This window comes from Lactuca sativa, chromosome 3 (genome assembly GCF_002870075.4).
Source record: "Lactuca sativa cultivar Salinas chromosome 3, Lsat_Salinas_v11, whole genome shotgun sequence".
NCBI classification, from domain to species: domain Eukaryota; kingdom Viridiplantae; phylum Streptophyta; class Magnoliopsida; order Asterales; family Asteraceae; genus Lactuca; species Lactuca sativa.
In genome coordinates this window covers 229,262,423-229,289,618 of record NC_056625.2, presented here as the reverse complement: position 1 = coordinate 229,289,618, position 27,196 = coordinate 229,262,423, and the positions used below count along the sequence as shown (strand labels likewise).

Here is a 27,196-nt window from a genome sequence, read left to right as displayed (position 1 = left end):
AACCACAAAAATCTTATTTTAGAAAATTCTGGGGAGTTTGCTCGTCTGTCCCAACAAAAGTCCCCGATCCTTGAAGAAAAAGCTGTTGTATACCAAAAAGTAAGGACGACTCCAAATCAGGTGTATAAGGTCACAGGAGTAACCGAACATCAGACAACCGAACTCACATCCATTGTAAATGAAGATAATGCTGAAGGTTGTGATGAGTTCTTCTGGTCTGCTCTATCGACAATGCTGACGAAACCGTTGGTCTGTCTGAACGGACGTCCTGGAAAACCAAAGGCAGATATGTACCAGAGCCTCTGAACAAGCCCGATAACTTTGACATGCCAAGTACTAGTGGTACAAAAGATGTTCCTGAAGAAAAAGGAGATCCTGCAAAAGAAGTCACTCCTTCAAGCGAAACCTCATCAGTTCAGAGTGAACCGGATGACAAAAAGCAAAAGCAAAAAGCAAATATCCATCGACAGCCGAAGCAAGTGAAGAATCATAAGCATCAAAGGAATATGAGATACAAGAAGAATCTCTCAGAACGAAAACAGTTTTGGCAATCTCAAAACGCCCATTTCTCTTATCATGACAGAAATTCAAAGTCAGAGAAAAGTATTGTTAGATCACAAGAAAGTAATAACAACCGAAGGGAGAGGTTCGGTTCTGAGGGTCATAACAACCGAAAGGATACGTTCGGTTCTGAAAATTATGATAACCGAAGGCAAAGGTTCGGTTCAGAAAACACAAGCTACTGAATGCATAAGTTCGGTTCTGAGAGCAAAAGCAACCAAAGTTCTAAGTTTGGTACCACTAATGATCAAAAACAAAAGGGTCACTTAGAACCTCAAGTCAAGAAAACATCTTAGTCTAAATTCTATCGTTCTACTTCTTCTAATCCTTCTAATTCCTCTCAACCTCATTCTAAATCCAATTCTGTTAATACTCAAAATCCAAAATCTTCAATAGATTTGAAAGGAAAATCGAAGGTTTCCTCAGTCAAAACCGATCAAAAGCATTCCAATGTCCCAGTGCCTAAACCTGAATCCAAACCGACTGTAACAAATCCCAATAAAATTAAGGTTTTCACCATTAAAAAGAAAGATGAAACAACTTTAATAAAAAGAACATACCTTGTTGACATCTCTATTACTATTCCTGTTCCTATGAAAGGCTCACGTGGACCCAAGAAACTTTGGGTTCCTAAATCTGCTTAATTTTTGCAGGTTATCAGTGACGAGCAGTTTGACGAAGAATGGTATATTGACAGTGGCTGCTCGCGTCACATGACAGGAAGGAAGGAAGAGCTGAGGGAAGTTCGGTCTCTTTCAAACGGTGGAAATGTCAAGTTCGGGAACAACTCATTCGTCACGATAAAAGGGTATGGAATGATAACAAATGGTGACCTCACAATCAGAAAGGTTGCATACGTTGAAGGCCTACAGCACAACCTCATCAGTGTATCTCAGCTTGTTGGAGGTACTGGTCTCAAGGTCTCATTCGATGATGAGGGTTCGGAAATAATTGAAAAGAAAACGAAAAGAGTAATTCTCAAATCGGAGCGCAAAGGCAAAATGTTTCCCCTGAACCTCAAACCTATCAAAGGGAATCCAGCTATCTGCCTGTTATCCAAAGCACAATCTAACGAAAGCTGGCTGTGGCACCTAAGGCTCTCTCATCTCAACTTCAAGGATATTAACAAACTTGTCACAGGTGGTCATGTTCGAGGTCTTCCACTGCTCAAATTCGATCGAGAACATTTATGTGCTGCGTGTGAAATGGGGAAGCAGAATCGTCATAGTCATCCATCGATTGTAAACACTAAAGTTGTTGAACTATTAGAGTTAATTCACATTGACTTGTGTGGTCCATCATCTATCGAAAGCATCGGCAGTAGCAAGTATATTCTTGTCATCATTGATGACTTCTCGCGTTTTACATGGGTGTTCTTTCTAAAGCACAAATCTAAAACCGTTCTCAAGCTGAAGATGTTTATCAAGCAGGTTGAGGTACAGCTGAAGAAAGTCGTTCGCAACATCAGGAGCGACAATGGGCTGGAATTCAAAAATAAAGAATTCGAAGAATTCTTGGCCGAAAAAGGAACCAGTCACAACTTCCCAGCTCCCTACACCCCTCAACAAAACGGGATTGTCGAAAGACGAAACCGATCTTTGTGTGAGGCGGCTCGAACCATGCTAAGTTTTGCTTCTTTACCTTTATATTTTTGGGCTGATGCTATTGCTGCAGCATGCTTTACGCAGAACAGGTCATATCTCAATAAGCGATTCACTCTCACTCCTTATGAGATCATCAACAACAGGAAGCCAAATGTCAAATTTTTCCATGTATTCAGCTCACGGTGTTTCATCTTCAATTCTAAAGAACATCGTAACAAGTTCGATGTCAAAGCCGATGAAGGGATATTTCTGGGCTATTCTCTCACTTCTAAAGCCTACAGGGTATTAAACAAGCGCTCGAGGAAAATAGAAGAAACTTATTATGTGACTTTTGATGATAGCTATGTCAAAAAGCTAAAGGCCAATGAAGACACAGTTGGAGGAATCTTTTCTCACACAGGCCAAGTCACAGCCTCGATCGCAAACCTATTTGAGAAGTTCGTCGAGTTATTTGATGAACCAGAGAAGGCAACTCTCTTAGAAGCTAGTGCAGCAGACAACAAAGTAGATCATCTAAAGCAACTCATCGAAGATACTGCAAAGAGAATGAATGAAGGAGGATCAAGTTCTAACGAACCTCCACAGCACGATACTTCAGTTGAGGGGGAGGACACATCTTCGTCATCACAGCCGAGCTCACATGTTGAGGGGGAGAACAGTTCTCAAGCTGCACCCGAAGGTGCTATCACACCCGAAGGTGCGTCAACACCTGAAAGCTCAACACCACCCGAAACCCCTATAGCTTCGGAAACTCAAGACACATCTGAAAACTTATATGTCGAGGGGGAGACTGCTGATATGCTTTATGACGATGACAGTCAATCTGAACTAGAAGAGATGGTAAACGTTGAATTGGATCCATCTTATGATCCAAATTACCCTCCTCTTGTGAAATAGACCAGAGATCATCCTGTTTCCCAGGTTGTCGGTAATGTCTCTGAAAAGGTCCTAACCCGATCACAACTAAAGGCAAAACAAACTTCCTTATTTTCAAAAGTAGAATTCTGTATGTTTAACTCCTTCGTCTCAAAAGTTGAACCAAAGACAGTTAACACTGCTCTTGATCACTCCGATTGGGTTCAAGCTATGCAAGACGAACTGAATGAATTCGAAAGGAATAAAGTTTGGCGTCTCATTCCAACTCCTCAAGATGCCTCAGTTGTTGGTCTCAAATGGGTCTTCAGAAATAAGATGGACAAGGAAGGCAACGTGATACGAAACAAAGCCCGTCTGGTGGTGAAAGGATACTGTCAGGAGGAAGGAATCGACTATGAAGAAACTTTCGCTCCTGTAGCTAGGATGGAATCCGTTAGAATATTTCTTGCCTATGCTGCAGACAAAAACTTTGAGGTCTACCAAATGGATGTCAAGTGCGCATTTCTAAATGGAGAACTTGAAGAAACGGTGTACGTGGAGCAACCTCCTGGATTCGTCAATGAAAGGTACCCCAATCACTGTTACATTTTGGACAAAGCCGTATATGGACTGAAACAAGCTCCGAGGGCCTGGTATGAAACGCTAACCAAGTTTTTAAAGATGTCAAAATTTAAACAAGGTTCGGTTGAATAATCTGCTTTTCGCTCATCAATCAAAAGTAGTTTTCTTGGTTGTAGATCTTATGTATAATTGTTCCAAATGCATTTATCTTATTGTCAAAGTTATCTCTTTGTTAAACCTATTTACTTTGGCAACCGAAATATACCGAACGTTCGGGTTCGGTTCCAAAATTTTTCTCACCCGAAATAGACCGAACGCTCGGGTTCGGTTCCAAAGTTTTTCACAACCGAAATAAACCGAACGCTCGGGTTCGGTTCCAAATTTTTTTTTCTCTGTATTTTTTTTATTTATTTCATTTTATTTTTTTATTATTATCAAAAATTCCAAAAATATTTTTTTTTAAATTCAAAAACTCCAAAAATATTTTGTTCTTCATTTTTTTTTTGCTTTAATTTTATGTGTGTGTTCGTTTATGGGGAAATTATTGAATTAACTAAGTGTCCCTAGAAGCATGCTGTTGTATGTGTCCAAAGCCTCACCTGATTCTGAATAATAGGCCTTACTGACTTGGTATAAACAAACCTTGTCTTCCCAATTAGGCTTTCTTATTTATTCTAATGATGAGCTACCTAACTCTCTGCTCACATGAGATAAGAGTTTTCTGCTTGGTCCTATTTTTCACAGCAGAGGTACTTTGATTTCTTACGCCATCTTAATTGCATTTATCCATCACATTCGTTTCACAAACGTAACCCTTGAGACTCTCAGCAATTACCACTGAGGTTTATGGTTATGCAATTACTGTGTTCATGATCTTAGTTTCGTGCCACTACGATCTAAGTGAAACCCAAAATTCAATACCCAATACGAATTGACGGTGACCAATTAATTTGCTCTAGTTTTCACTAATGCATTGACGGACGTACCTCCTTGAAATCTCAAATTTTTCTTTTTGTGTGATTCCTATGAAATTGTTAACACCCATAATATTTCTTCCCTTGGGATCCAGTTTTAAATTTTTGTTGAGATTTTATATACATGTTTCTGAGCTAAATTAAATTATCTCCAACCTACTTGTTCAATAGACTACACCGGTCTCACAAGTACTTCGTTCGCTTTCTATCTTATATCAAGATTAGGAAGTTTGAATCGAAACGAAAGCCACCCTAATAAGCCTAGTTAAAAGAAGCCTTTCAACACTTCTTAATAAGTGTTTGATCGTTATTCAATGGGAAACCACACAAACACTTTAAGGTCTCTCTTGACTTTGAAGGAAGAGATTCGTGCCCGGGATCATTTGTTTCGCGTCTTAATTGACATCACATATTTTCCAAAAAATATTGCTTTATTTCTTTTCTTTTACACCCTACGCACGAAAATCTTTGATTTTCCTAAATTCAGGTTCTATTAATTACAAGGCATTTTACTTGGATTGGCAGTCGATTAAAGGCTGTGGTTGATTTTAATCCACGTGGGGGCATTTTTCAAAAGGTGCTGTTACAATTTAAAGGGATAAGATGAAGACATGTTGACTCAGGCGGGAGTCTAATCGATTTGATTTCAAACGACGCTAAAAGGGCACGCATGAATCTGAACCGTTTCGTCTCCAAACGGCGCCTGATGGGAAGGCGTGTTATTAGGGACCTGACATTCTCTCTCATGCGTGATCATCGGCAACCCCAACTGTCACGTATCAGTCAACTCCGGAAAAACCCTTCGTTTTTCAATAGAAGATTTGGGAAGATCTTTCTCTCTCCTTACCCCACAGTATAAAAAGCAACATCCTCCACCGTTTATCTCTTTACTGCAATTCAAATTCCCAGAGCACAAGAAATACCTAAACCTTCACTGTTCATCATCTTCTCTACTTTCTTCAAGCAATGGCAGATTCCTCTTCTGTTCACGCAACATCCCACATTTTGCCCATTCGCCCACAACAAAGCCTAATCATCGATTTAACCCCTCATGCTTACGACGCCTTCATGTTCCCCATTATCGAGTGTTTGAAGTTTTCTCCGATTGCTCCTGCACTTACAAGAGCTGAAACTGTTCTGATGGAGTTCTTGTCACAAATCTTTGCGACCGCTCACTACGACAAGGTCGTTGACAGAATCTTTTTTGATGTCTTTGAGCACAAGGCGTCAATTTCCAAGCAAAGGTTTTGCTCGCTGTTAGGGTTTGAACTTGATTCTACGAGGGTTAACCCTGAAACGATTCCAATGGGGCACTTGTTCAACATGTTTTATAACATGGGTTATACGGAGGTGCTTACTACGGTCATGAAGTTCAAGAAGTCATGCCTACCTCCACAGTGGAACAGGATGTTCACTGTTCTATTTAAAGGGTTATCTGAAAGAAGTGCTGGATCTGATGGTCCCAGTCGGTTATTTCTGTCCATAATGTATGGTATCTACAATGGCATCAACATGGATTATGGGTTTGTTCTATGGCAACAACTCATCCAGAGTCTCTCCTCTACCTCCAGACATTCCGAGATTTCATACGCTAGGTTCTGGACTCTGATCACGAAAAGGGTGATGGACAAGTACCATGTCCCCATTGTCGCTGGTGCTCCAATGACTTCGATTGGTACCTTCCATACCACGAAGATCATTGTCTCGGATGCTTCCAAGTTTCCGTTCAACAGTTCAATTCCGGAAACCATGTATGGGGATGTTCCTGCTGACAGTCGGATTATCTAGACGTACAAAGGGTTCAAGCACTCTGGTCCGAGGAATCTTACTCCAGAGATGTTGAAGTCAATACATGATGCCGACAAGCCTGCTCCAAGAGGCAAAAAGGCTGATAAGGGAAAACAGGTGGCAAAAGCAGCAAAAGGCCCATCTCCAAAGAAGAGGAAACCTACCAAGCCTGCTCAGTCTCCACAGCAAAAGAGGAGAAAAACCCAACCACGATGAAAGTTAATTATCGCTTCATCCTCAAGCGAGTCTGAGGGTGAGAGTTCAGATTCTGATGACTCTCCACGTGGCAACACTCCACCCAGATCTCCTACCCCAGAAGTTCATGCATCTACTTCTCCAATTTCCTCTCCACCTAAAACCATTCCTATTTCTATTCCCCCCATAACTTCCACTACTTCAATACCACCCACTTCAATCCCAATACCAACACCAATATTCACCGACGCAACCACAACATCCACTGCAGATGTTAGAGCCAACGTATCTGATACGGGGGTTCATACTGATGCACCCGAAATCACTCCAGCACCCGAAACCAAAAAAGCACCCGAACCTACACCTATACCCGAAACAACCCAACCCGAACCTACCCATACTACTACACCACCAGCTTCATCACCACCACCTTCTCCTGGTCATGCTTCAGAGGGAGACGAACCATTCCTTGGCGGGGAAGATATGACGTTTGACTCGGTCTACTATAGTCCGTTTCAAGTACAGAGTGATGACGATGACGAAGCTCCTGTCACAAAACGACATCTCAAGGAGCTCCATGACAAGATTGACTTGCTCATCGCCTCCTCTTCCACTTCTCAGTCATCCCTTTCTGAAGATGCAGTTCAGAAGATTGTTGACGCCTTCTCTAAAGCTCAGCAAGATTCCATTGCTTCTGCAACCTCCGCCATAGATGCCTCCACAAAAGCCTGTCAGGCTGCGACCGAAAAAGTCGATAAACTATTTTCTGATGCCTCTTCCCTGTTAAAGTCTTTATAGGAGAGTGCAAATGCAACCAAGACTACGTTGGAACCAATTGTTCACCAGCTAGCAACGTCAGTATCCACTGAGTTGAAGTCCTTCGCTTCTTTTCGTCAAATGCTTTCAGACGACAACTCAGCCTTTCGCACCACCATTGACGAGCGTCTCTCGAAGCTACAAGAAGATTTGGCTGCTGAGAACTCTCTTATGGATGTTCTTGCAAAGAAGACCACTACTCTGAAGGTCAAGAGTGTTCAACTCTCCAACTCTCAACAGGAGATTGACTCTCTTCGGTCCGAAAGGGAGGTGATAAAGTCGTGTGTTTCGGATGTCCACTCTGCCATCTCCAACATCCTCGAAGCACATGATCCTATTCTTAACTATACTGTGAGGCGTGACCTTGCAGAGAAGCTCGCTCCCGCCCTTGCTCTGCTCAGCAAACTCGAAGGGCTACTTGATTTCGTGTCCATTCCGAAACAAGGGGGAGAGAAGGAAACAATGTCTCAACAACCTCCTACTTCCACAGCTACTCATACTATCGAACCTCCTCCAGTAGGCCAAGCCTCCGGTTCTGGTATGAAAGACAAAGGCAAAAAGATTGCTGAGGAAGAAGAAGAAGAAGACAAAGAAACAATCGCCGACTTGTTGAAGCGTAGAAGTCGACGCAATGAGGCTGATATCAGTGCTCGTGTGGCAAGGGAGGCTGAAGAAGCCGAACGTAAACAGAAGGAAGCCCACGACCTTCTTGAGAGTAGGAAAACTCTTTTTCCTGCCTGGACTCTCGAGAGGATGATAAAAGAAGCCATTGACACACCGAGTATCTTGTGGCTGGAACCTATAATCTCTCTTGATTGTTCCAACACTGTCGACTCTCAGTTTGACATGCCACTGACTCGAAAGGCGTTCATCTTTCATGCCTTTTCCAACGTTGCAGAGTTCCCTCATCCTCATCCACAGGTTGATCGGGACTTAATCAATTTCTATCTGAAGGCTGCTCAACCTCAGTATCAGACTTGGAGCGCTCAGAAAATTATCAACGTTCGGGTCTTGAAGCCGTATAGTGAAGGGAACTTCATCAACATTCGGTTCAAGGTACTTCGGGGATCTGCTAAAACCGAACATGCTATTTCCCTTGCAGATCTTCCAAACCTTAATCCCCATGATTGGATTATCTTTCACAACATCCTTCTCACCAACGAAGCTGAATACGGTCCGATTATCGACCATCTCAAGAGGATGCTCGTGTGCTACATCATGGAAGTTGCACTGATGGATCAGGAGATTGCAAGCGTATTTAAGAAGAAACCAAAAATATCTCCTGTTGGCTCTGCCAGTGATCTCAACCAAATGCAGATGGGTAAAATTGACTCGAGAAGGAATTCGGTCATGTTCACCAGGAACGAAGGACAGAAATGTCTTTTCGCTTTGGCTGACAAACACCTCTACACCACTGCTTGCTTAGAGCATGTTTTGGGGATCATCCACAGATGCAAGCAGAACTCAGCGGATGATGTCAAGTACTTCGATGACATGATACAATGGTACATTCGGTTCAGACAGACTATTCTCGCTCTTATTACATGTCTGTTTGATACTGTAAAGAAGGCTCCCGCTGCTGGCCCGAAGAAGAAGTAGTCTCGCTCCAATTTGACGCAAAGGGGGAGATTGTTGGGTCGTGTTTTGTATTAAGTGTTGCGTCTATTGGGCTCGTTAGCTAGTCCATTTTTGTATCTCCGGTATGGGCCTGTCCATCCGTGAGTTTAGTAGGGTTGAATAAAAATATAGGTGCTTGCATGCATCTTAGAAAAACGATAGAATAGAACGATCAGAGCATTATTCAGAAGTTTATTATTATCGTTCTTGTAACCCTAAATCCTCTATAACGGAAGTTCTTAGTCGAGATCTGCTGAGGATTATTTGATCTAATCATTCGACATATTTTGATCCACTCTTGTTTTATTTATTGTTTTGAGTTCATCGTAATACCTGTTTCATAGATCTAATCGATCTTCACGTTTGTGATTTTATCCTATATATATATATATATATATATATATATATATATATATATATATATATATATATATATATATATATATATATATATATATATATATATCAATTTAAATTTTATATATTGTAATCCACTTAAAATAGTTCACACTTTCAATCCATTTAAAATTTATTCATTAGCCAATAGCCCAATTCATTTATTTTATTTTCTAAAAAACTCACGAAACGTGATCACCGATCGACATCTCCTAACGTTTGACGCCTCATCACGTTCTTGCCTGCCTGATCGATCAATCGATCCCATTGTTTACCGTTCAGCCAGACCACCGGCCACCGTCTCCCCTCCACCAGGCGTCACCGACTCGTGCCCATATTTTATATATTTCAATTTTTGAATGATAATTTAAGGTCATATATTGAAAAACAGTGTTTTAGAAAATATCAATAACAATATAATTATGAATATATTTCAAGGTATAAAACCTAGTAGAGTTTAAATGTAAAACTTTATTATAAATATTGAAGTTATGTTTAACTATTTAAAGGCATACGTCCCGACCCGACCCGATTAGTATTTTTTTTTCCTTTTTATTTTTTTAGTTTATTACATAAGGAACCACATGGTTTTTTGTTATAGATTCGCCACTGGCCAGTGGCCGGAATATTATTAGGGACGACACCTTTAGGGACAACGAATGCTATTAGCGACGACATGTATTAGGGATGACGCCTTTAGGGACGACATTTGAGTATTAGCTACGACGTATTTGCGGCGACCCAATTGAGACGACATGTCGTCCCTAATATCTTTAGGGGCGACAACCTTGACTATTTGCGACGCATTTTCTTGTCCCTAATTAAAGGTGCTTTTTCTTGTTGTGAATGTGAATTTGTATTTTATGCAATTTTATTACAACATTTTATGTCATTTTATTATTGCATTTTAGCAGCATTTAAAAAAAACAATGCATTAGCGAACGAGGCAAATTATCAGCAACAAGTAGCACCGAAGACGTACAGTTCCATTATGCCTTTGATCGTTAATACTGGCGACTATGACTATTGACGGTGACATGTATTATCGGCAACAGAATTAATACCAACTACAACGACATATAGGGCTTTAGTGATGAATGAATTATTAGTGGCTACTTAACAGCAACACCATTTCGCAGGTAATATCTTTAGCGATGATTTTTAGGGTCTTAATTTACCGGCAATAAATATCGCCGGTAACTTTTTTTTTTTTTGGTAATGCCGCTTCCTTCTAAACCCCTAACAAAACGGACAATGGCAGCTACATTGTTTTATTATTGAATCATATTATTGTTTTTATCTTCGATCCAGATCAAGAAATTAATAATTAATATTGAAAACATTTATATAAGAACGAATTTGTGTTAGAGTATAGAAATAAAGATTTCACACAGGAAGTAATTTGTCATTACATCAAAACAAATATAATCATTTCATTTAACAAATTAGAAAATAAATATCAATTCGATGTTTATAAACCTTGGCACCAGCAAAAAAAATGGAAAAAACAACAAAAAAGCAACGCATCCTCTCTCATTCGTAACGATAGATAATATTCTATGCATGCTGGTGTTGTTCCAAGCATGTTAATAGTTGACGACATTGCATTTGACCCGGATTTCACCATGATCTTGAGATGTGAAGTCAAGAATATTTGCAAGCTTCACCATGGATACACTGAATTGGTTGGAGAAAAGGGAAGAATCGAAAGACAAAGCATCAGCAATCGGTTTAGTCCTTGAATCTCCATAAAGCAATTGGTCCGTAGACAATAGCCCCATCTTCTTCTTAAGATTTTGATAGTACTGCGTGTCGAATTTATGTGGGGTCGTAGCATCAAGATACACATCTTCAGAAGCCCATCGACATTTTCTCCTTAAGTAGTTCAAATACTGAGGATCGATTGATGGGTCTGGTTTCTTTGTTCCTTTGTAGTCGTAGAGCCTATATTGCACTGATTCACATTTACTCCTTCCTATCGTATGTGCACCTACAAACCAAAGAACAACCGTAAGTAATGACATTACTTTAAGTCAACCGTCTTGAAACCTAATTAATAGTACCTGACAGGACAACCAAATCAAGAACATTCAAACCCTTGGACTGAAAAAACTCGATAAGATTGGTAATACTTTCACGACCCATGGGGACCTTTGCAGCTTCCTTCGCTAGGGAAACTCGACCATCTTTCCTTCCAAAAGGAATTGTCCAAAAAGGTCCACCAGCTAGAACAGTGGCATCTCTAGCAGCTGCCGTCAAGATGTCAGCACAAGAGACGGTTTTAGGGCATTTCTTCTCAACTGCCGCTTTGATGTCGTTGATCACTTCGAACCCTCGTAACGACTTGCTAACATTCGCCGACTTTTCACTTCCTTTATGGTCCAGAAGTATCGACGCATCACATCCCTATACAAAAACAACGTAAATACATGGTACCAAAAAATATTACTAAGTAATCAAAATTGAGATATTTACTTACCCTAACCGCACAATCGTGAAAATGAAGTCTCATGAGACTAGGAGCAAGAGTTGGGTCCTTCTTAACCCATTCCTTAACTTTCCTATAGATGATGCCTTCAACCCCTCTACAACTGTGTTGATACAAAGAGTAGGAAAGATCGTCCTCGAAAGAGGAGATGTCTGGTAGCCTTGGTACTTTGAGAGGATGCAACAGCGATGGAAGGTTGGAGGCTGAAGCTGACAGGAAAAACACGATCGCCAAGAAGGAGAGAACAGTAGCACCAGTCTTCATGGTTGCCGCTTACGTTGAGATAGATCAGTCGCTATGTATTGTGTTATATATACCGGTTGATAAAATGTTACGTGAAGCCCACCATTCCCATTCTGCCATCAACGTGCTAACATGAAATCCTTTAAATAATAAGGTTACCCTTTGGTTTGATGTTGCAGTCGAGTCTGACTTCGCAACTGAATAATGTTATATTTCGTTTTATATTAAAAAAAAATCATAACATTCTAAATTGATGTAATCGTGTATTTTCTTACTTATGGAGTTATAAAAAATATTTAGAATAAAATCTATGAAAGTCAAAACGTTTGTGATAAAGATTATGGTATCGTATTTACACATTTTTGTTATAATATTTAACAAAGAGACAAGTCAATCTTTTGATTGAAATAAAAAAACAAAGAATAATTTTAAAAGTAGATTAAGGGGTGTTTGGATAAGAAAAAAAGAGGTGCTTACTGCTTATTCCCACAATAAGCTAACTTTGAGTGTTTTGATAAAATCCAACTTATTAAGCTAAATAAGCTAATTTTAATAAGCATCTTTCTCCATGCTTATTGCTTATTGCTTATTCCCACCACAAATAAGCTAATAAGCTAATCCAAACACCCCCTAAATTGTGTTTTTCTAAAAAAGTTAAAGAAAAGATTGAAATTAAGGGTGTTTGTGGTGTAGTTTAGAGTCAAAATTGTAAAATACGTATATGCTGTTTGAGTTTATTGGAAACCACAAACCGTACTGCGAAAGTTTTAAACTGTGTTTTGCGGTGCGGTTTTGATGCAAACAATTTATGTGGTTTGCGTTCGGTTTGACGTGTTTGATAAGCTGTTTGTTTTTATACATTTTTCACATTTAAAAATAATTGAAGGTATGATATACTCCAATTTTAGTTTGCTAATTGACACAATACATTGCAAATTGTATAAGTTGCAAGAATTTAATTTAAACTCGGTATTAAAACCTTCAATTTGTATTGATTTATTTAGTAGTATAATAGCATTTGAGTTATGCCGTATAAGATCATAAAAAAGGCTAAGTGGATTTAAGGACAAATTCAAAAAGACTTATAATGTTTATGAGTCATAAGGCTACATGGTATGAGACGTTTTTATGTGTTTTTGTTTCTGTGACCTCAATGGCATGATAATGTTTGGAACACCACCCTAGGGTAATGTTATTGTAACATCCCAAAAAATCAAGGTAAAGTTTTCGTTTTTAAATTCCAAACAAAAACAAAATTGTTTTACAAACATAGTTTCCAAAAGTAATAATCACGAATCAGAGTATCCCAAAATAAAAAATCATAAAAATCAGAAAGATGAGCACGATCATGCATTTGCTTTCCACCGGTCATCTTAAGTACCTGACACATAAAACTTAAACCGTAAGCCAAAGTTTAGTGAGTCCCCCAAAGTACCACACACAACCAATGTAGATAACAACATGCATATATAAGCCTTCAGCCTGAATGGACCACTTCGTAGGGCCTACAACCTATCAGTACTGCTCTCTTAGCCTTCAGCCTCAGTGGACCGCCTCGCAGGCCTTCAGTCGATCCGGACCGCGTCGGGTGTCTTAGCCTTCAGCACAAAGCAAGACCACCTCAACCTAACAAACCATAACATTTCAAAATATACAATAACAATCAATAACCAGCAACACAGATAATCATACAGATCTACAAATCTAATGCATACTCAGTGAACACATGTAGTTATACAGATCTACCAATGTAGCACATACTTAGCATAATAACAATACAATATACAAGGATATAAAATCCAGTGGGCTGACCTTGGTACCTTCAACCCACAAGTATAGTGAGGAAGATTAACCTCACAGCCCGAAAAGATAGCTGAACAGTTCACAACTCCAACTACTGACTCTACAAGTCACCAATACAACAAACAATGACCTAGTCTCAAACTACTATTCAAAATACCCAAAATGCCCCTAAGTCACTTTTGTCAAACCCCAAGTCAAAGTCATATTCAACAAGTCAAAAAGGTCAAGGGAAGATCAATTGGCTGAGTACCATCCACGTACTCAACTGTTACGCTGGGCGTAAACATAAACCACTCAAAACTATGGGCCTCTAAAGTAGTACACAAAGTGTACCCATTGGTACGCCCAACATACTACGTCTGAATCCAATGTTCATAATAAGAGCTCATTCCTTATGGCTAGACAAAGCCTAAAAGCTAAAACCCTAACTCAATGATCCATTAAGACATCACGACTCTTGCATGGAAGGAATAGAAGGGCCAATACCACATATTTATGGTTCCTAACACCTAAAAACATCTGAAAGGATAACTCTTTTGTTATGAGTAATCCATACTCATGAACACTAAGCTTATGGGACCAAAATAAACATAGACACAAGGCTAACAAGATCTAATCAATTAACTCATGAAGTTTCATACTTTATACCTTCAAAAGATGCTTGAGGGAGAAACACTTATGGATCCAAAATGCTTTGAGCTTCTAAGATGATTTTCTCTCCTTCTTTTTCCTTCAAGAACAACAAAAACAAACATTGAGGCTCAAAGATGATCACAAAATGGATTTAGGTTTGTAAGGGACAAAGTGGGCAATGGAGGCTGATGAAAGAAGGAGTCTCAATGAGATAATTAGGGTCAAAAATGGAAATTACATAGATGAAGGTGTTACAATTCCCCTACCCCCACTTGAATTAGACTTCTTCCTCGCAGTCCGATGCTACAAATAAATCAGGGTAGTGCTCTCGCATATCTGCCTCGGGTTTCCACATCCATCCGGAACCTTTTCGATGCTGCCACTGGACCTTGACTAAAGATACCACCTTGCTGCGCAAGGCCTTCGTCTTCCCATCCAAAATAAACACTGGTTTCTCAACATAGTTCATGCGATCATCAACCGGAATATCATCCAAAGGCGCCACTATTGAATCATCAGCCACACACTTTCGAAGCTGAGAAACATGGAACGTGTTGTGAATCTGGCTAAGTTCCTCAAGCAAATCGAACCGATAGGTTATTCTGCTAACCCTGAAAAACACTCGAAACAACCCAATATACTGGGGCCCCAACTCGCCCCTCTTCCTAAAGCTTATCACACCTTTCCATGGTGATACCTTCAGTAAAAGCATGTCGCCAACCTACAACTCCAACTCGGATCGGCGTTTGTCCGCATAACTCTTCTACCGACTCTGGACTATCTGCAACCTCTACCTGATCTGTTGAATAAGCTTTGTCATCTAAAGAACTACTTGTTGGATTAGGTGTCTAAGCCCATAACTATAATTGGTATGTACTTGACCCAAGATTAGCATGGTCCATTTCGCGTTTCATATCACTAAGACAACTTGATAGGATGGATATTTGAGTAAGAGGTTATTTATGATTTACTAATATATTATAAGTATAATATTTATTTGAGAAATCATATAATTTAATTAGTATTGATCAAGAATTAATTTGAAATTAATTTAGTGATCAAAAGAGACTAATTAAATTAATGGGGCTAATTGTGTGAATTAGTGAAACATATGGATTGGGCTATTGATCCATAATGGACTAAGTTTGTGTAAGAATCCATAAAGAGTTAGTCCACATGAGTTACGGATCATAAGCCTATGTGTATGGATTAGGGTTTACCCATGACCCTTATAATCCAACATTATATATATGTTGTCCCATAGCCTAAAATGTGACACTAGTGTTCTCGGAGTCCATATAGCCGATTTTGTGTAGGGATGGCAAAAAAACCCGAACCCGACGAGGAAACCCGAAACCCGATCATTTCGGGTCGGGTAACGGGTTGTTATCGGGTTTTTTATCGGGTTCGGGGTAGGGAGTGGGTTATCTTCGCCCCGCCCCGCCCCGCCCCGATTATATATATATATATATATATATATATATATATATATATATATATATATATAATATGTTCAAAAAAATTTGCTGTTAATTGTACGCGTTCAAATATAAAATACTTATCGTGGACAATTTTTTTAGTTATTAACAATCTGGTGTTAATGATCATTTTTATGTGTTTTGATGTATTAAAAAAAACTTAAATCAAATAATTTTTAATATAACATCCAGTTTATTTTATTAAAGTGATTTATCATGTTTTTAATTTAAAAGAGTTGTTAGAACATGTATATTTTATAAGACATTGGGGTACCCTAAAAGAGAATAAAGATTTCGTTATCAATTTTTGTAAACCCGATAAGATACCCGAAACCCGACGGGGAAACCCGAAACCCAATGGGGCGCCCCGATAAGATACCCGAAAGTTATCGGGGTGGGTTTGGGAATCCATGCCCCGCCCCGAACCCGCCCCGTTGCCATTCCTAATTTTGTGCCTAGTAACCTCTCTCTCAAGTACTCCATTTGTTCATAATGTGTTGTGAACCGTATGAGGCATCACACTTGGGGTGCTAAGTTCTTAAAGGCCAAAATTCAACAAGCTATAACAAGAGGTAATCTTCTAACTCAATTTTATGATTCATATGCCAAATTGTATGCTAGTTGTAGGCTTCATGCTTTGGAAATTTTTATTGCATGTATAACTAGAGAAAACTTAGATCCAAAAGTTGCATTATGTCAAATTTGTAAAAGATAAAATTATGATTATTTTATTGGTTTTAAAATTTGATCTAAATGGTTTTAGGAATTACAAAACTGGCCTTTATGTTTTGGAACTCAAAAGATTTTTATGGAGTTACAAATCTTGTCATCAAGTTTGGAACTCAAAATATTTTCAAGAGTTACAAAACTTTCACTCAAGTTTTGAAAGTTGAAAAGTCACATTTATGGAATATTGAAAAGTTTTCAAAACGTTCAACTCTTGGGTTCATAACTTAATAAATTAATTAAATAATTTTAATTTTGAATTTTTATATTTTGAACCTTGATGATTTTCTTTTGAATAGTTCAAGTTAACTCTTATGGATTGTATTAAATTAATTAAAGTGTTTAATTAAAAGAGAAGATTAATAAATCCATAATAATAACATGGTTTAATATTAATTAAATTAAGAGTATAATTTATTAATAGATTAAATCATCTAGTATTTTAAAAGTATAAAATACACCCTTATACTATATAAAATTATAAGTTTAATAATTATATATATGTATAAGTAAAAGGTCAGTATTACCGTTAGTAGGCCTCATTCATGAAGTTGGTCTATAAGGGGGGGGTATAAGGATACTGCCCCTAAAATGGTGGTTTGATGGGTGTCCACTCTTACCCACCGTTTCCTTAACTGGTGGAGGGTTGTTAGCCGAACGGGTAGGATAGGACATTAATTCTCATTAAAAGTATAATGATAATTATAAAGTAACTAAATGTTTTATAAAATTCCCAATCTTAGTTACTTTAGGAAAAAAAAATTGGTGCTAATCCATGAAATTGCACTTTGCACCTTGCCAAGTTGTTAGTGGAGCGTGTGTGGTTAACCGACACACTAACTTGGACTAGTAAGAGTGGCAAAGGGTAGCTCGTAGTTTGTCATATATCAATGGAGCATGTGTGGTTAACCGACACAATGATTAGGTGATAAATGACTTCGAGAGTACGGAGCTAATTTGCATGGTTATTCACACCTTGTTTGTGATCCTCGGTATCCAATCACAAACTTGAAGGGAATAATCGAGATTAAACATGCCATTGAAAAGTTCAATGAATCTCAAAAGATCTAGGAGTTTCATTTAAAACTAAATTTCTTTAAAAATTTCGTTGTCATGGTGGAATTGGTAAATCATCATTTACCTACCGACAAATAGTTTACACTTGGATTACGACATCCCTCTTCCGAATTGTAAATTATTGTGTTGGGTCCTAGCCATAATAATTTATTTGGGTCTTATATTAAGGACTTAAATAAACTAAACTTGAATTTCTCCCTTGTAGATGTCTAGTTCGGACAAATATGGTCTTCCCGAATCTTTTGGAAAAAGCTTTCCTCATGAAGATGATGTTCCCATAAATCATACTTCACTTCCTTCACCTCCTCCAATAATTCCCCCCTAACCCACATGTTCGAAGACTTGAAAAGTTCAAGGTCACTCAAACCCTATTGGCTAGCAAACACCAAGATGGAAGGTCTGTGTGTGCACATGTCTTAGAGATGAAGTCACACATTAACAAGATGTGAATGTTAGGAGTCGTTGTGTTGATGCAGTTGGCTGTTGACTTGGTTCTTCAGTCACTTCCCGAGTCATATAGTTAGTTTGTTAAAGACTACTATATGACAGACCGCGACGTGACCCTTATTGATCTCACATATTTGCTAATTGCTGTTGAATCAGCAATGATTTTGCACACTGGTAATGCAAATTTGGTTGGAAGATCTAACTCCTAAACATCCATGGACATTGACAATGGAAACATTGGATGTCTAGAAAAGTCTTCTCTTCCTAACGGAAAAGGATTGGCCATGGTCAAACCATTTGACCTAATGGTAAAGAGAAAGACTAAGTCTGAGATTGTCCCGTGTGACATTCCAAAAGAATTTGTTTGTTTCTACTACCAAGAGAAGGGGAATTGTTGCGAAGCTGCTGTATCTACCTGAAAGACCACAAGGATGGTAAATTCAGAGTGTATGACTCTGCTACAAGTAAGTCCACTATCTAACTCTATTAAGTTACTATTTGGAGATTCTTAATACATCATGTAATGTAATTATATTTTGATGTTTTGTAGAATCGAAGAAAAGAAAAGAAGCTTAAAGGAAGAGTAAGCAGAATTTGATCGTGAAGAGATGGATTTTGATCGCATGATTCGATGATCGGATTTGAGCTACTGCTTAGGAGTTATGATATATTGCTTAGAAATATGTTGTAATATAGTTTTCATTTGTAATTTCATAGTAAGGAAAAGTTTTTCCGCATTTTATAAACAAATAATTTTTTTTAAAATTTTTTATCTTATTTTATATTTCCTTGCAATGGCATTTGTGAAAATTGATGTTTGTATGTTTCTATTGTTTGCAATGTTGAAAATGGATTTGATTCTTTTGTTTGTGGTAGTGTTAGAAATTTACCAAATAAGGAAAGATTCTCATCAACCAAATTTCAATCGGACAAAAATTTGGAATCACGCAACTTGTATTGTATGATGAATGAGAATCTTCATCTTTGGGAAATTAAGACTAATTGCTTGTTCACATGTATACGTGAGTCAAGTAAAGGACTAAGGGATTGGGTACACTTGGTTGTGTACTGGATACAGTCCACCACAAAGAACGATAAGACTATTCCTCATGATATACTAAAAGCTTAGTGAATATGATTATACTTACAAGATTAAGTATAATTCTCAATCATTGAAAAAGTTTCAATGTATAGCAGAACGAATAATAAGAATCAATTAGGCAGAAAGATAAAAGTTTCTCCAAACTTATTGTTGTAAGTTCTGAATAGTTTAGACACACATATGAGCTTTCTAATAAAAGGTGTATGAGCTTAGATAAAGGCTTATCGAAACATTTAGTATCATAAATATGAACTTTGGTAAGAAAGTCAATAAATATTGATTTATAGATGTCCAATTGATTTCTGGGTACATGTCAAAGCAAGTGGGAGTATAAGTGTTATGCTAGTAACAAAATAATTGTTATGCTAGTGGGAGCATAATTATTATGGTAAGTGTTGCGAGTTAGCAGTACTATTTATAGGAAACAAATTTCTAATTTGCAAAATTGCAAAGGTTGAAAAGTTGTTTTGCTATAGTAAGGGAGAGGATACTTATACCTTATTTCGAATCTAAAAGTCTAGATTGAAGTATTAATCAAACTTAGTCATGGATATATGAATACCATGTTGAAATATTTCAACATTGGAAATTCTATATATGAAAATATTATAGCAAAAGACTGGTCAAGTATCATGTCTTTATGTAAGACATTATGAATCGTGTCTCATATGCTTCGGATATAGGATCGATTACATATGTTGTAATATTCACGTGTTTTAATTTTCCAAATGCCTAGGGCATTAAGAGGGCAAAAGGACTGGAACCGGATATGACAAAAGTGGTTAAACAATTGTCAAGGACAATCTAAGGTTCGCTAAGGATTGGTTGGTTAAAGACAGTTGGAAGTATAGTAATGAATGGACCATATTGACATTATTATAAATAGACATGATTCTATTTATAATGAGTTGTAATATTGCATATATGGAAATGTTTCCATAATGGGAGATAGATATTAAGAATATATTCATGCAAGAAAGATGTTTAAAGGAATGTACTTCGAATTTGAGACTTCGCTTCCTTGGAATTGTCTTGCTTTCAATCTCCAAAGGAATACTTTGTAATCTCGTTGGCAAAGTCTCTATGACTTTTGTACCTCGACATTACAAAAGGATCATTGCATGATAGTGGCAAGAATTTGGTGTTCTTACGCTAAGGATTTGGAATTGTGAATTGAGTATGATTGAAATGTTTTCAATTGATCTATTTCACAAAGTAAGGACCATAGGTAAACATAGTGTGCATGCTTAGAGCATGGGATAACTGTGGTTTTAATTCAAGCATTAAGTTGCTTAATCGAAACATTATAAAATGAATTATGTGTAACTAATATGGTGATTAAATAAAAGATGTTTTATTTATATTCAAAAGTTTTGAGACCATATTGGATTTGATTATTCTTGTGTTTCACTTTGCATGTTTTTGACTTCCCGAATAATAAGATTATTCAAACCATCCACAGTCGATCATACTTTGGAAGTAGGTATTAAGGCAAGACTGTCATGAATCTGACTATAGATTATCTAGAGTATTTAGACATAGCACAAGTTTGCTGCAGTGTTCATGAGTACTCCTGTAATAAGATTTGAGTATTGGATTAAAACTCACGCTCACCTGAATCACTTAATGGATTTTATCACGAATTATTAGTGAGACGATAATATCTTATATTCTTGAAATGGAGACATATAGTTGTAGTTTACAAGTCGGTTGCACATTGATGATATGTAAACGCACCATTAACTTGGTGTTATAAAACGTATCGTTGTGTGTGATTTGATGAGTAAATAGAGCAAACATATGAGTCGAAGTTTATTCATTCCTTTTACCCTTAGAGGGATAATAGCGATATTTGTGGGCCCCTCGATGATTTAGTGATGACAACCCTAAGCGCTTGGCCTAGCCTGGACTGATTTGATTTGTTCAATTAGTCAGTCGTCATAAATTGGAAATCGGGAAACAACACATGGACAGAGAGAACGATTATAATCCATGTCTTATGTCCATACGATATCTTGAATGGAGGAATATATGATCCCTTATCTAATGGACGCGTCACTGACAAGGTCAGAGTTTGACAACGGATTTTAAGAGCTACGATTGCTAGTCGGGTTTTGGAGTCGTACTTGCAATAATAGTTATTAGACTTATCCAAGTGGGAGACTGTTGGATTAGGAGTCTAAGCCCACAAATGTAATTTGTATGTACTTAACCCGAGAGTAGCATGGTCTATTTTGGGTTGCATATCACCATGACAATTTGATAGGATGGATATTTGAGTAAGTGGTTATTTATGATTTACTAATATATTATAAGTATAATATAACATAATTATTCTGGAAGTCAAAACATGCAAAATGAAACGATAGTAAACAATTGACAAAAGATAACAACACTTTACTCATAAATGAACAACAACTTTTATTCATCATCAAATGTCAATTACATTTTACACATTTCAAAGCTATCTAACTACTAAAACTAATACCATCCTTCAGCCCTATGTGTCTCGCATGCTAGAGATGCTTAACCCTACCCAGTCTCTTCATGAGGGGATCTCCCGAGTTCTCATCCGATGATACCCTCTTTGCCACGAGGAGTCCTTCTTCTAATCGATGCCTGAAGAAATGGTATTTTCTGTTGATGTGTCTGGATCTCCCGTGATCCCTTGGTTCCTTGGCTAAGGCAACTGCACTTTCACTATCTAAGAAAATCTCTATAGGCTCCTTTATATCTGGTACAACTCCAAGGTCTCCAATGAAGTTCTTTAGCCATATAGCCTCCTTTGTTGCCTCGCTTGCCGCTATATACTCTGATTCGCAAGTTGAATCAACCACTGCCTCCTGCTTGGAACTTTTCCAAGAAATTGCTCCTCCGTTTATGGTGAACACCCATCGTGACTGAGAGCAAAAATTATCCCTATCAGTCTAGAAGCTGGCATCACTGTACCCTTCTACTCTCAAGTCATCACTCCCACCGAGGGTAAGGACCCAATCCTTAGTCCTCCGCAAGTACTTGAGAATGTTCTTTACCGTAGTCCATTGAGCCTTGTTAGGGTTCCCCTGATATCTGCTGACCATGCTCAACGCAAAGGCCACATCATGATGAGTACAAGTCATAACATACATGATCGAGACTACAACGAAAGCATACGGTACTCGACTCATCTCAGCTATTTCGGCCTTTGTACTCGGGCTCTGAGTATTATTTAATCTGGCGTTACTTTGGATCGGTAACTCTCCTTTCTTGGAATTCTGCATGCTAAATCTATTTAGCACCTTCTCCAAGTAGGTAATCTGACTAAGTCCAATTAGTCTTTTACTCCTGTCTCTCAAAATCCTTATCACTAGGATATAGGCAGCTTCTCCAAGGTCTTTCATAGCGAAGCACTTCCCAAGCCAGGATTTCACCTCCTGCAGAGTTGGGATGTCATTTCCTATAAGTAGTATGTCATCCATATATATTACCAAAAAGCTAACTATACTTCCACTAGCCTTGACATATACATAAGATTCATCTTTACTCCTCGAAAGCCAAACTCTTTGACTTTCTCATCGAAACAAAGATTCCATCTGTGAGGTCCTTGCTTTAATCCATACATGGATTTCTCAAGCTTACACACTCTATTAGGGTACTCTATACTGACAAAACCCTATGGATGACTCATGTAAACATCCTCAACCAACTTTCCATTAAAGAAATCGGTTTTGACATGCATTTTCCATATTTCATAATCATGAAATGCAGCAATGGATAACATAACCCTAATAGACTTAATCTTCACTACTAGTGAAAAGGTCTCATCATAATCAACTCCCAGAGTTTGAGAAAAGCCTTTTGCAAATAGTCGCGCCTTGTAAGTGTGTACATTACCATCCATGTCGGTCTTCTTTTTGAAGATCCATTTGCACCCGACTGTCTTACGACCTGGTACATTGTCAACCAAGTTACAAAATTGATTGTCATACATGGATTGTATCTCGCTGTCCATAGCCTCTTTCCATTTAGCAGCCTCAGGGCCTGCCATGGCTTCCGTGTAACTGTTAGGTTCATCCAGAATTACCAGTATTGATAAGTGTATTACCTTCTGCAGTAATATGGAAACCATATTAATGCTCAGGTGTATTCCTAACTCTCGTGGAACGCCTAGAGGTACAGACTCACCTGTCGGATCAACAGGAGTTTCCTCCCTAGGTTGGTTGCTAGGGTTTGGGGTTCCTTCACCACTTGACTCTTGAATTTCTTCAAGGTCAATTTTCCTCCCACTATTTCCTTGGCTCATGAACTCTCTCTCGCGAAAGACTCCTCTCCTTGCTACAAAGACCACATTATCACCGGGTCTGTAGAAGAGGTAACCAAAGGATATTTATGGGTAGCTGATGAAAATACACCTCTCACTTCGACGTTCGAGCTTATCGTGAGACTCGCGCCTCACAAAAGCCTCGCAGCCCCAAATCTTGACGTGGTACAGATTAGGAACTTTTCAAGTTCACATCTAATGAGGTATTTTGGCAACCTTCTTTGTATGGACTACATTAAGGATATGGGCAACGGTCTCTAAGGCATACCCTAAAAACGAGATTGGTAGTGAAGCTCGACTCATCATGGGACGAACCATATCCAACAAGGTTCGATTGCACCTCTCAGCCAGACCATTAAGCTGTGGTGTCCTGGGAGGTGTCAATTGTGAGATAATCCCACATTCCTTAAGATAGTCAAGGAACTCTGTACTAAGATACTCATCACCTCGATCGGATCGAAGCATCATAATGTTCCTGCCCAACTGATTCTCCACTTCCTGTTTAAAATCTTTGAATCTTTCAAAGGTATCTGATTTATGATTAATTAAGTAAACATATCCATATCTACTATAATCATCAGTAAAAGTCACATAGAAGCGGTTATCATCCCTTGTGGCAGTTCTGAAGGGTCCACACACATCAATATGTATGATATCCAACAAACCCTCACCCCTAGCACAAGAACCAATGAAGGGTGACTTTGTCATTTTCCCAAGCAAACAAGATTCATAACTATCACCTGAATTTAGGTCAAATGACTCCAAGACTCCATCCTTTTGGAGTTGGCCTATGTGTTTCTTGTTTACATGTCGAAGACGACAATGCCATAATGATGCTTTATCCAAACTAGTGGAAGAATCGATACATAAGACATTATTTCCAAGGTTATCTACAACCGACACAGTTTTATACACACCATCACAAGGTAATGCTTTAAAATAAATAACATTATTAAAGAAATAATTAATACTACCACATTCATTATCAAATGAAAAGGTAAAACCTCGTTTGTCCAAACCATGAAAGGAAATAATATTTCTCGCCACTTCAGACGAGTAACCACACTTATTCAAATCTAACACTAATCCACTACTTAGTAACAAAGAATAAAATCCAATCATGGTGACAGGTGAAGCTATCCTATTCTCCATGATCAAGTTTATCTTCCCATGCTCCACATTCTCACTTCTTCTTAGTCCCTGCAAATCAGTACATATGTGAATACCACAACCTGTATGAAGGACCCAGGAACTAGAATGGGGTGAATTATTAGACAATATAGTGTATATACCTGCATGGTTGGGTTTCACTTTCCCATCCTTAACATCTTGCAGGTACTTTGGGCAGTTTCGCTTCCAGTGCGACTTTTCATGGCAATAGAAGTATTCAACCTCTTTAAGGTTGGCAGAAGGAGTGATGAAACCTTTCTTGCTTCCAATTAAAGAGGAGCCATCAAGGGACTTTCCCTTGGTATCCTTCGAAGGGCTCTTCCTCTTCTTTCCTTTGCCTTTCTCGATTGCCAAGACATGGGCCGCGGTAGGAGTAGGAGTGGTAACAACCGATTTACTCATAAGACTAGTTTCTGCGGCCTTCAAGAATCCTTGAAGTTTGTTGAGTGTAACTTCCTCCTTGTTCATGTGGTATGTCATTCGCAATTGATCATAACATGAAGGTAAGAAGTGCAAAACGATGTCAATTTCCAACTCCTCGGGGAAGTTCACATTCAGTTTCAGCAAACAGTCCACATACCTTTACATTTTCTTCATGTGGCTCGTGATGGGCTCACCATCCTTCATCCAGGTTGTTATCATGGAGGAGATGATTTCATACTGCTCTTGACGAGCACTCTGATGGTAGTGGTCCATCAGATCTTGGTGCATATCAAAAGGGTAGTAGTCGTCATAGGACTTTTGGAGCTCGACTGTCATTGTGGCCAACATGATACATGCCACTTTGGTAGCATCTCTCTCATGTGCCTGGTATTCAGCGATCTCCTCTAGAGTAGCAGACGACTCAAGTTCCTTAAGCTCCTTGTCAAGAAGATATTCCTTGTCCTCATACCGAGTGACCATCCTGATGTTCCTGATCCAATCCATAAAGTTGGATCCATCGAAGATGTCTCTCCCACAAAGGTTCATGAAAAATAAGGAGCCGATAGGGTTAGAGCCAGAAGCAGCATTGTTGGAAGACATCTGAAAAGGAAGAAATGCAAGTTTAGATTAGATATAAAGATAGTCCTTAATAAGAAACCCAAATGTAATATTAAGGCTATGACCCAACACAATATTTTATAACTTAGAAGAGGGATGCCGTAATCAAAGCTATAAAATATTTAAAGGTTGGTGAATGATGATTCACCAATTTTCACCATGAAAAACGAAATAAATTATTAGGTTTTAATTGGTTTTGAAACTCCTAGATTCTTTGAGATTCATTAAACTTTTCAATGGCATGTTTCAATCTCGAGTGTGCCCTTCAGGTTTTGTGACTGGGATCCCGAGGATCACAAAACAAGGTATGAAGTAACCATGCAAATTACTTGGTACCCTTAATGTTTATCACTCAATCGATGTTTCTGTTAACCACATGCACTCCACCGACCTATGATAAACCTTAAGTCACCTTCTGCCTACCTTGTTAAGTCCAGGTTAGTGTGCCGGTTAACCACACACGCTCCACTAACGACTTAAGCAAAGTGCAAAGTGCAATTTCATGGGTTAGGACCTTATTCACATTTTCCTAAAGTAACTAAGATTGAGAATTTATAAAAACATTTAGTTACTTTACATTCATCATACTTTTAATGAGGATTTAAAGTCCTTGTCCTACCCGTTTGACTAACTACCCTCCATCGATCAAGGAAGTGGTGGGTGAGAGTGGACACCCATTAAGCTGCCTTTTTATAGGCAACAACCATATACCCCCTTATCAGCTTCATGAGTGAGGCCTACTAACAGTAAAAACGACTTTGTTCTTATACATATATAATTATTATTAAACTTATAATATTATAAAGTACAAGGGTTGAATTTTAAGTTTCAAAATTCTAGGGGTTGGAACTAAAGTTTTTAAAGTGACTTTACATGTTCCAAAACTTGAGGGCAAGTTTTGTAACTTTCAAAACTTTTCATCTTTCATAACTTATGAGTTAATGGATTAATAAAGTGAGAGACTTTTCATTTTATGTAACCTATGTGTTTAATAATGGACTTTAAAAGAGTGACTTTTGGTCATCCATAACTTGAGGAGAAATTATGGATTCCGTTAAAACACATCCAGATCAAGAATTAAACTAACAAGCAAGTTACAAATAATTCCTATGATCTTCTAAACTCATAAGTTCATGTATGTTCATATAAACAATTTCAAGAATCATAAACAAACCATACAAAACTTGAAATTTTGATAATAACCATTGAAAATGGATTAGCATAACCATTACACCATCTAAAACAAGTATTATAATACCAAAATAGTTTAGGGTAATGTTTCTAGTCCATTTCTAGCAGC

The 27,196-nt window shown here is 38.2% G+C and overlaps 1 protein-coding gene across 1 annotated transcript; it reads right to left on the bottom strand.

Annotated features, from left to right (window-relative positions):
- Positions 1 to 10,746: 10,746 nt before the first annotated feature.
- LOC111915473 (peroxidase 7) lies at positions 10,747 to 12,193 on the bottom strand. Its single transcript, XM_023911131.3, has 3 exons — positions 11,868 to 12,193; positions 11,452 to 11,794; positions 10,747 to 11,378 (listed from the first exon to the last, which is right to left on the bottom strand). The coding sequence occupies exons 1-3, from the start codon at positions 12,138 to 12,140 to the stop codon at positions 10,975 to 10,977; spliced, it is 1,020 nt and encodes a 339-aa protein (XP_023766899.1). The 5' UTR covers positions 12,141 to 12,193; the 3' UTR covers positions 10,747 to 10,974.
- Positions 12,194 to 27,196: the final 15,003 nt, after the last annotated feature.

Coding starts and splice junctions, on each gene's coding strand:
- LOC111915473 (XM_023911131.3), bottom strand. CDS start 12,140: ATGAAGACTGGTGCTACTGTTCTCTCCTTCTTGGCGATCGTGTTTTTC. Junction 11,795..11,867: donor TTCACGATTGTGCGGTTAGG/GTAAGTAAATAT, acceptor GTTTTTGTATAG/GGATGTGATGCGTCGATACT. Junction 11,379..11,451: donor TGATTTGGTTGTCCTGTCAG/GTACTATTAATT, acceptor TTTGGTTTGTAG/GTGCACATACGATAGGAAGG.